The following is a 10579-nucleotide window of genomic DNA, read 5'->3' as shown; positions in this document are numbered from 1 at the left end:
TGAGTCAGGGTCTCACTCTGTCACCCGGGGTGGAGTGCAGTAGCGGGATCAGGGCTCCCTGCAGCCCTGACCTCCCAGGCTCCAGCGATCCTCCCACCTCAGCCTCCTGAGTAGTTGGGAGTGGAGATGCCTCCCACATCGCCTAGCTAATTTTTGTATTTTTGGTGAGATGGAATCTCGCCACGTTGCCCAGGCTTGCAGCTGGATCAAGCAATTGGTTCCTCGGATTTCCGAAATAGACCCCAATATTCTTTCTTTACCCCGGAGGAAGCAGATGTACCTTCTCTCAGGCCGATGACCTCAGGCCTCCATGGTCCCTGGAGCTCTAGGAAGGGTGGCGCGATCTCGCGTCCACACCCAGTGCTCTGGGTCATAAGCCTGGATCTGGAAAAACAAACGCCCTCTGAGAAGATGGGGACTCGCCAGGATACCCCTCCCTGCCCTCGTCCAGCCTCCAGCCCACCCGATTCCTCCCCACCTCCCCCACATCCCCATGCCCCACCCACCTCTTCCAATTCCTCCAGGGAAACCCAAGCCCTGAAGCCCATGGAACGGAAGAACTGGAACCGAAGCTTATGAAACAAGGCTTTCTGAGAGGGGTTCTTCCTGGCCCCCCGGCGCATGGAATAGAAGGACTGGAACCGACGCTTACGGAACCAGGGTATCTGAGAGCGGGTCTTCCTGTACAGGAAGTAGATGATGTTTTGTTTGGGGGTCTCGCAGTCCTCCTCCATGTCATTGGCCAGGTAGCTGGGGACAGAAATCAGGTTACTGCTTAGGGGCACCACCAGGAGAGACCTCCGGCTGAGGTCAGCTTCCCAGAGGAGGGCAGGGAACCGTCCTCAGCTGAGGACTGGCACCCACCCTGCAGAGAGTCACGCCTTCCTCCGAGGGATCTGCTGGACAGAGACCTGCTGAAGGGCGTCTCCCACTCCTTCAGGATAGAGACAAAAACCCAACTGGTGACCAAGAGTGGTGGCTTACGCGTGGAACCCCAACACATTGGGAGGCCGAAGCAGGAGGATCACTTGAGGCCAGGAGTTTGAAATGGGGCTGGGCAACGTTGCAAGACCCTCGTCTCTATTAAAAATATAAAATATACGCCGGACGTGGTGGCTCATGCCTGTAATCCCAGCACTTTGGAAGACTGAAGCGGGTGGATTGCTTGAGACCAGGAGTTTGAGACCAGCCTGGTCAACATGGAGAAACCCCATCTCTACGAAAAATGCAAAAATCAGCCCGGTGTGGTGGCACAGCCATTAGTCCTAGCTACTCAAGAGGCTGAAGCATAAGAATTGTGTGAACCCAGGAGGCAGAGGTTGCAGTGAGCCGAGATTTGCCACTCCATTCCAGCCTGAGGGGCACAGCAACACTCTGTCTCAATAAATAAATAACTGTCCAGGTGTGGTGGCACAGCCCTGTAGTCGCAGTTAATCAAGAGGCTAAGGTGGGAGGATCGCTTGAGTCCAGGACATGGAGGCTGCAGTGAGCTATGATCTCAACACTGCACTCCACCTTGGGGGACAGGACAAATCTGTCTCAAAAAAATAAAAGAAACTGGATACATTGATATTTTGCCAGGACCCTGCCTTGTACAGGCATCTAGTCTAATGGGACTGGGAGTAATCAGGGCAGATGACCTAATCCCAGTGTCACATTATCATAGGATGTAACTGGAGAGCTACGGGCATGGCGAAGTTGGAAGATGAGGGAAGGCACGACAGAGGCTGTGGGGTGAACTGACTTCAAGGAATGTGTCCTTCCCTTCAGAACCACATGTGTGCGGGACACCCAGACAGAAAACACAAACGCAAAGTCAGTGGAGGGCATTTGGAAGGAGCAGTGAAGCCAAGCCAGGAAACAGCAAGATGGCGAGCCAGTGTGGTTGTAGAAATTGTAGAGAGCGTGGAATTGGCACTGTGGACCCTGGCCCGATTTAGAAAGACATCTGCTAAGGAAGTTGTTCAGGTGGGCAGTGAGGGCGTTGTGCTTTGGAAAGATGCTCAGGCTGCACTAGGAAGCCCCCTGGCTTGGGGAGAGACTCCAGGAGACCCCGTCAGGGAGCATTTGACAGTGGATTCGAGTGACGCAGGGGGGACTTGAACTGTGATCTCCGTCATGGGAACCCGGAGGAGGTCGATGGCATTTGCGGTTGATGTGGGAAGGAGTGAGAGAAGAACCAGAAAGGCTGCTTGCTGGGGGAAGTGCCGTGTCTGCTCCTCCGCTCCTTTTCCCTTTTCTTCTCCCCTTAGGAGTGGTTTATGGTTACTTTTGTTTTTTTCTTTTATTTGTACAGCGGGGTTGGAGTTTGTTTTTTTGGCTTTTTTTTTTTTTTTTTTTGGGAAAAAGTCTTGCTCTGTCACCCAGGCTGGAGTGCAGTAGCTCAACCTTAGCTTACTGCAACCTCCACCTCCTGGGTTCAAAGGGTTCTCTTGCCTCAGCCTCCTGAGTAGCTGGGATTACAGGTGCACACCACCATGCCCGGCTAATTTTTCTATTTTTAGTAGAGATAGGGTTTGGCCATGTTGGCCAGGCTGGTCTCAAACTCCTGACCTCAGGTGATACACCTGCCTCGGCCTCCCAAAATGCTGGTATTACAGGCATGAGCCACTGCACCCAGCCTGAGTTTCTTTTTAGAAACAACAGTCTAAGAACAAGATAGTATAATCCTGTCTTTTTTGTACACAGAGTAAAGAGGACAAATAGGTGAAAGGATAAATGACAGGCTGGAATCCCACTTCCCCCGCTGTCCCAGGGCATTGGATATTGACGGATAGGAGGACGCAAACCACTCACAGAGCCAGGAAGAAATGAATGCGTTGGTATTGCCAGGAGAAGAGGCCGGCCCGGCTAAAATACGCTATGACCATAGCCAGGAGATACTGATGGAGAGAAAGGAACACAAAAAGGGAGAGGTCACATCTTGGAAGAGGAAGATTGTGGAGAGGAGGAATGAGGGTCTGGGGAAGGGCTGCACCTCAGAGAAGGGACCTCAGTGTTGGGGTAGCTGTACTCATTTGCGGGGTGGAGGGATATTCGAAGGTCGGATGCAAATCCGAGAAGCTGGAGGAAGGGTTTTCGGTGATGCTCCCAGAATGGTGCATTCTGATGGGATCTCTGGAGGGGATGTGTCTAGGTGGGCTGGTGTCAGGAGGGTCTTTTGTGTGCCAGGCAGAGAACTGTCCCAAAGAGCAGAGAGTAGAGGGGCCAGGAGCTTCAGGGCTGCGGCCAGACTGTGACCCAGGGCTCAGATCCCAGAGGACCCGTAGGAGAGGCAGGGACTGTTCATTCACTTTGCAAGAGACCAGCAGAGTCCTGAGGGAGATGCTGACAACTCACAAAAAGACCAAGAATAGCCGGGAGTGGCGGCTGGAGCCTGTGATGCCGGTAGTTTGAGAGGTGGAGACAGGAGGATCATGTGAACCCAGTGGTTCGAGAACAACCTGGGCAACATAGAGAGACCCTGTTTCTCCAAAGATTTCAAAAATTAGTTGAGCCTGGTAGCATGTGCTAGTCCCAGCTCCTCAGGAGACTGAGGCAAGAGGATTGCTTGAGCCCAAGAATTAGAGGCTTCAGTGAGCTGTGATCATGCCACTGCACTCCATCCTGGGGAGCAGAGCTAGACTCTGTCTCAGAAAAAAAAAAAAAAAAAAAAAGTGTGGGGTGGCTGGGCGCAGTAGGTCAAGCCTATAATCCCAGCACTTTGGGAGGCCGAGATGGGTGGATCACGAGGTCAGGAGATCGAGACCATCCTGGCTAACACGGTGAAACCCCGTCTCTACTAAAAAATACAAAAAACTAGCCGGGCAAGGTGGCGGGCACCTGTAGTCCCAGCTACTCGGGAGGCTGAGGAAGGAGAATGGCGTAAACCCGGGAGGCGAAGCTTCCAGTGAGCTGAGATCCGGACACTGCACTCCAGCCTGGGCGACAGAGCGAGACTGCGTCTTAAAAAATATATATATGTGTGCCAAGACTCAAGACTGTGGTAGCTGGTCGGGCACAGTGGCTGACATCTGTAATCTCAGCACTTTGGGAGGCCATGGTGGGTGGACCACGTGAGGTCAGGTATTCAGGACCAACCTGGCCAACATGGCAAAACCCCGTCTCTACTAAAAACACAAAAATTAGCCAGGCGTGGTGGTTCACCTCTCTAATTCCAGCTGTTTGGAGGCTGAGGCAGGAGAATCACTTGAACCCGGGAGCCGTTGGCTGCAGGGAGTCAAGATCAAGACACTGCCCTTCAACCTGGGCAAGACTCTGTCTCACACACACACACACACAGACATACACACACACAAAAGACTGTAGGAGTATCTGGTGGGAGGTGGTCGAGGGAGCACTGTGGGTTTTGATGCGGTGCCCTCCCCCAGGCCGTGTGTTGAAACAGGAGCATAGTTACATAGAGAACAACCTTACCTTGTCCGACACCCTCAGATCTTTGTCCCAGGCCAGGAATCTTTTAATGACAGGATCCTCTGTGGTGAGAGAGCAGATGTCAGTGTGAGAAGCAGGACAGGGTTTCCGTGGGAGCAGCAGGGCAGCGAGGAGAAATGAGCCTCCGGTGGGGAAGTCTCAGGATTGTGGCCACCGGTGAAGTGGATGGGAGAGGGGAGAATGACTTTCACTGAGCAAGGGAGGGAGGCTCCTGCTCTGAGACTCCCCTGGAAGGAGGCTGAAGGAGGCCCTGGGTGTGAGAATCTACAGGATGTAGGGCTGGGAATAAGCCAGGACGCCCTCCCAGCAGACCCGGAGGGACCGCTGCAGAGTCATAAAGGAATTCCCATCATTTCCTCATGAGACAGTCACATCAGGGTGTGACCATGGCCTTGGTATCCCCCACTATGGATGGAGACACTTAGGTTTAGAAAAGTTAGTAAGAGACATTAAGTTTCAGAGGGCATAGCTGAAACCGCTGTCTTTGTTTATTGATTTTGTTTTTCTTTATTTGATTTTTATTTTCATGTATTTATTAATTTATTTTGAGACAGAGTCTCTCTCTGTGGGCCAGGATGGAATGCAGTGGCGCAATCTCGGGTCACTGCAACCTCTGCCTCCCGGGTTTAAGCGATTCTCCTGTCTCAGCCTCCCTCGTAGCTGGGATTACAGGCCTGAGCTACCATGCCCAGCCTTGGTTTTTCTTTTGAGACAGTGTTTTGCTGTGTCACCCAGGCTGGAGTGCAGTGGTGGAGTCATAGCTCATTACATCCTCAAAGTCCTGAGTTCAAGCAATCTTCTTCCCTCAGCCTCCCAACGTGCTGGGATCTCAAGCATGAGCCACCACGCCTGGCCCGAAACCAAACTTTCTTATCCCAAGCACTGACCTTTATCAAGTCTAGCGTAATCCTCTATTGTCTCCTAGGCGTCCCTCATTAGTGATCACTTCAGAGTCCTCCCACATGGAGAGCTCACCCAGTAGGGGCATATTGTTTGCATTGGAAAAGTGTGGTTATTGGAAGTTTCCTCTTTTTAGAAAGAACAGGATTAAAGGTGCTCTCTGGGGTGTCCTCCTACCAAGCAGCCTGTTGAAGGCCTCGTGGTGCTCGGGGAGCACGGACGACACTCGCCGTCGCTTCAGCTTCATCTTGAGGCCACACAGCGTCTCCGCCACCCAGGTCTCCTCAGGCTCAGGGGCGAGCTCCTTCTCTGGCTCCTCCTCAGAGTGGTCCGACCACTCCCTCTTCCTTTTCCAGCAAAGGGACCTACACCAGGGGCTGGGATCTACCCCAGGGGCTGATTAAAGAAATCAGACCACTGTGTAATGCTTCTGCAATTGATCACCTTAGACCCCGACCCCAAACCCCAAAGCACTCTCCATCCTCCCCAGCCTCGCAGACTGCTGACTTCTCCAAGCCATCTTTCCTTCTGTCTGTCTCCTCTGCTGAGCCCCATGTGCCGCTCTGTCTCCTCCCCATTGTCCCGTTTCTCTGTCCTCAGAACACTTCCTCATGTCCTTCCCTGGTCCCTGGCTCTCTGAGTCCCTTTTCTTTTTCTTTTTCTTTTTTTTTTTTGAGACACAGTCTTGCTTTGTGGTCTAGGCTGGAGTGTAGTGGTGCGATCTCGGCTCACTGCAACCTCTGTCTCCCCAGTTCCAGTGATTCTCCTGCCTAAGCCTCCCGAGTAGCTGGGATTACAAGTGCCCGCTATAACGCCCAGCTCATTTTTGTACTTCTGGAAGAGACAGGGTTTCACCATGTTGGTCAGGCTGGTCTCAAACTTCTGGCCTCAAGTGATCCGCCTGCCTTGGCCTCCCAGAGTGCTGGGATTACAGGTGTTGAGCCACTGCATGCTGCCTCAGTACCTCCATTCTTCTCACATACCCTCCTCACATGCTCCTTCCTGACTTCTGGGCCCTTCCTTCTTCTTCTTTTTTTTTTTTTTTAGACAGGTTCTCACTCTATCACCCAGACTGGAGTTCGGTGATAGTATTTTGGCTGAAAGCAACCTCCACCTCCCAGGTTCAAGCGATTCTCCTGTCTCAGCCTCCCAAGTAGCTGGGATTACAGGCGTGCACCACCACGCCTGGCTAATTTTTGTATTGTTAGTATAAGTGAGGTTTCGCTATATTGGTCTGGTTGGTCTCAAACAACTGACCTCAAGTGATCCACCCGTCTCGGCCTCCCAAAGTACTGGGATTACAGGCATGAGCTACCACACCTGGGCTTTGTTTTTCTTTAGACACAGGATTTTGCTGGGTCATCCAGGCTGGAATGTAGTGGTACAGTCATAGCTCACTGCAGCCTCAAAATCCTGAGTTCAAGGAGTCCCCTTGACTCAGCCTCCCAATGTGCTGGGATCTCAGGTGTGAGCCACCGCGCCTGGCCTGAAACCAAGCTTTCTTTTTTTCTTTTTTTCGAGATGGAGTCTCGCTCTGTCGCCCAGGCTGGAGTGCAGTGGCGCAATCTCGGCTCACTGCAAGCTCTGCCTCCCGGGTTCACGCGATTCTCCTGCCTCAGCCTCCCGAGTAGCTGGGACTACAGGCGCCCGTCACCACGCCTGGCTAATTTTTTGTGTTTTTAGTAGAGACGGGGTTTCACCGTGTTAGCCAGGATGATCTTTATCTCCTGACCTCGTGATCCGCCCGCCTCGGCCTCCCAAAGTGCTGGGATTACAGGCGTGAGCCACCGTGCCCAGCCGAAACCAAGCTTTCTTCTCCAAGCGCCCACCTTTATCAAGTCTAGCCTAATCCTCTATCTTCTCCTAAGCGTCCCTCATGAGTGATCACTTCTGAATCCTCCCACATGGAGAGCTCGCCCACTAGGGGCATATTTTTCCCATTGGAAAAGAGTGGTTATTGGAAATTTCCTCTCTTTTACAAGAACAGGATTGGAGGTGCTCTCTGGGGTGTCCTCCTACCGAGCTGGCTATTGAAGGCCTCGTGGTGCTCGGGGAGCACAGGTGACACTCGCCGTCGCTTCAGCTTCATCTTGAGCCCACACAGCGTCTCCACCACCCAGGTCTCCTCAGGCTCAGGGGCGAGCTCCTTCTCTGGCTCCTCCTCAGAGTGGTCCGACCACTCCCTCTTCCTTTTCCAGCAAAGGGACCTACATGAGGGGCTGGGATCTACCCCAGGGGCTGAGTAAGGAAACCAGAGCACCGTGTAATGCTTCTGCAACTGATCACCTTAGACCCCGACCCCGAACCCCAAACCACTCTCCATCCTCCCCTGATCACCTTAGACCCCGACCCTAAACCCCAAACCACTCTCCATCCTCCCCAGCCTTGTAGACTGCTGGCTTCCAAGCCATCTTTCTGACTTTCTCCTCTCCTCAACCCCACGTGCCACTCCTTCTCCTCCCAATTCTTCTGTCTCTGTGTCCTCAGAACACGTCCTCATGTTCTTCCCTAGTCCCTGGCTCTCTGAGTCCCTCCTTTTCTTTTTTTTGTTTCGAGACAGAATCTTGCTTTGTCACCCAGGCTGGAGTGTAGTGGTGCAATCTCAACTCACTGCAACATCCATCTCCTGGATTCCAGTTATTCTCCTGCCTCAGCCTCTCTGGTAGCTGGGATTACAGGTGCCTGCCATAATGCCCAGCTCCATTTTGTATTTTTAGTAGAGAGGGGGTTTCACCATCTTGGCCAGGCTGATCTCAAACTCCTGGCCTCAAGTGACCCTCCTGCCTTGGCCTCCCAAAGTGCTGGGATTACAGGTGTTAGCCACTGCACCTGGCCTGAGTTTCTCCATTCTTCCCACACACCCTCCTCAGGTTCTCCTTCCTGACCTCTGACCCTTTTTTTTTTTTTTTTTTTGAGACAGCGTCTCACTCTTTCACACAGACTGGAGTGCAGTAGCGTGATCTTGGCTCACTACAACCTCTTCCTCCCAGGCTCAAGTAATTCTCTTGTGTCAACCTTCCAAATAGCTGGGATTACAGGCACGCACCATTACCACCTGGCTAATTTTTGTACTTTTAGTAGAAATGGGGTTTCACCATGTTGGCCAGGCTGGTCTTGAACTCCTGACCTCAGGTGATCTGCCCGCCTTGGCCTCCCAAAGTGTTGGGGTTACAGGCCTGAGCCACTGCACCCTGCTCCTTCCTTTGAGTTAGTCCATCCTATCCCACCTCTTCTTCCTCCAGTCCCCTCACCTGATGGTCCCGACACTTCATCATCCACTACCTCCTGGAGGAGGGGGTACCCTGAGGTGTTCGGTTGGGGGCTCTCCTCCTTATCCTCGGGGAGCAGGGTCGTGATCTTTCCCAAAATCTGTTCCATCCCACAGAACCTAGTCTCTGTTCTGTCCAAGGCCTTTTTCTGGACTCCACTAGGAGCCAGAAGAGCGTGTTGTGAATTCTCAAGTCTGGGAGAAGTCAGGAGTGGCGAACAGCTCTGAGAAGATGCTATTGTCCACCTCAGCTCCTAGGCGCCGACGGAGTCTGGTCCTCCAATCAGGAAGGTTGGAATCTCTGATGTCATTGGCCATTCCAACCTGGCAACCAGTTTAAAGAAAAACACATGTAACTGCCAGACTGATCTCTTGTCCCGGAGATCCTGGGTGAATGGTATCTCCTGCCACTGTCCCGACCTCAGACCACTGTCCACAAGCATCTTCAGTGTCTCTGTGTCCCTCTGTTCCCTGTCCCAGCAGAGGCTGTGTCCTCTCCACTCAAAGCCTGAAGCATCTTGGGGTCTCCTCTTCTCTGTACATGCCCATTTCAGAGTCCAGTGCCGTGGGAGAGGGAACAGGGTGGGAAAGAACTAGGGGAAGCAGAAACGAAACCTGACAAGAGTGAGATGATCATGTACAAGAGATCCCAGGAACATTGACTTGATGAAAAAGTCACATCAGAGCACTCAATTTGGCAGAGCTTTTCTGCCGAATGTTCACTGACATTCACTGTCCGAGATTCTGTACTGGGGGTACACGCGTCCTCTGCCCTAAGAGACATTTTGAGGCCTGAAAATCATAGGAATCTGCCCATGAGCTCACACATATTTCCACTGGTGTCCCCAGTTTCAGGGAGTCCATGGATTACCTAACACCAGCCCCTCCAGTTCGGCTAAGAAACTCTAGTGTATATATCATGTTTTCTATCACATGTATTGCTCTGAACTCAGAAATTTCCCTACCATTTATGGATTCTATGAATAAAATATTGCATGTACAAAAAGACTAAATCGAAAAATCTCAGCTGTGTGCAGTCTCTCATGCTTGTAATCCCGGCACTTTGGGTGGCCAAAGGTGGAAGATTGCCTGAGGCCAGCAGTTAAAGACCAGTGTAGGCAACATAGCAAGCTCCTCATCTCTAAAAAAACAAAACCAAACCAAATTAGCCAGGTGTGGTTGTTGGCACCTGTGTTCCAACTACTTGGGAGACTCATGCGACAGGAAGATGGCTTGAGCCCAGGAGTTGGAAACTGCAGTAAGCTATGATCTGGCCACCGCACTCCAGTCAGGGCAACACAGCAAGACGTTGTGTCAAAAAAGTTTTTTTGATAAAAAAATGAAAGAGTTACATGACATTCAGAGACCATCCGAAAAACCTAGGGGTTCCTGGCCATCCTCAGTGGCTCATGCCTGTAATCCCAGCATTTTGGGAGGCCAAAAGGGGGTGGATCACTTGAGGTCAGGAGTTTGAGCCCAGCCTGGCCAACATGGTGAAACCCCATCTCTACTAAAAATACAAAAAATTAGCCAGGCATGGTGGTGGGTGCCTGTATCCCAGCTACTCGGGAGTGCTGGGCTGGAGAATCACTTGAACTCGGGGTGTGGAGGTTGCAGTGAGTCAAGATCGCACCATTGCAGGGCAGCCTGGGCAACAAGAGCAAAACTCCGTCTGAAAAAAATAAAGAACCTGTGAGTGAGTCCCACACGGCTTCCTAATGGGCTGTGGCTCTCCTGGGAGTCTGTGGCTCATGGGAAAGGCACAAACTGAATGAGGAAGCAGATCCCAGTGCTGTGGAAGTCCCATTGTTAGGAAGCTCTGCTTTTCTAGAGTTCAAATTTGCATTCATGACCCTTTAAACCGTCAGAGTTGGGTGGGTCTTTCTACAACAAAACAGTTTGCTGTCTCTCTCCTAGTTAAAAGGCTTTCAAAGATTAGAAGATCAATGTTCTGACCCCATTAAAATTTCTCTTTCG

The 10579-nt window shown here is 51.8% G+C and overlaps 1 protein-coding gene across 1 annotated transcript; it reads right to left on the bottom strand.

The window, feature by feature from the left end:
* Positions 1-300: 300 nt before the first annotated feature.
* LOC111530382 (putative speedy protein-like protein 3) lies at positions 301-9386 on the bottom strand. The gene is made up of 8 exons (XM_031936120.1): positions 9223-9386; positions 8586-8761; positions 7354-7572; positions 5512-5730; positions 4417-4475; positions 2797-2882; positions 507-750; positions 301-384 (listed from the first exon to the last, which is right to left on the bottom strand). The coding sequence occupies exons 1-8, from the start codon at positions 9384-9386 to the stop codon at positions 301-303; spliced, it is 1251 nt and encodes a 416-aa protein (XP_031791980.1).
* Positions 9387-10579: the final 1193 nt, after the last annotated feature.

This window comes from Piliocolobus tephrosceles, chromosome 8 (genome assembly GCF_002776525.5).
Source record: "Piliocolobus tephrosceles isolate RC106 chromosome 8, ASM277652v3, whole genome shotgun sequence".
In the NCBI taxonomy this organism is placed as follows: Eukaryota; Metazoa; Chordata; class Mammalia; order Primates; family Cercopithecidae; genus Piliocolobus; species Piliocolobus tephrosceles.
Note: the sequence above shows the minus strand (reverse complement) of the source record. Positions and strands in the feature narration are given on the sequence as shown.

Excerpts from the sequence above, each read along its gene's own strand:
- LOC111530382 (XM_031936120.1), bottom strand. The coding sequence starts at position 9,386 with ATGTCTCTTAGGGCAGAGGACGCGTGTACCCCCAGTACAGAATCTCGG. Across the intron at positions 8,762-9,222 it reads TACATGATCATCTCACTCTT|TGGAGTCCAGAAAAAGGCCT; the intron begins GTCAGGTTTCGT and ends TCTGGCTCCTAG. Across the intron at positions 4,476-5,511 it reads GGCCTTCAACAGGCTGCTTG|AGGATCCTGTCATTAAAAGA; the intron begins GTAGGAGGACAC and ends CTCTCACCACAG.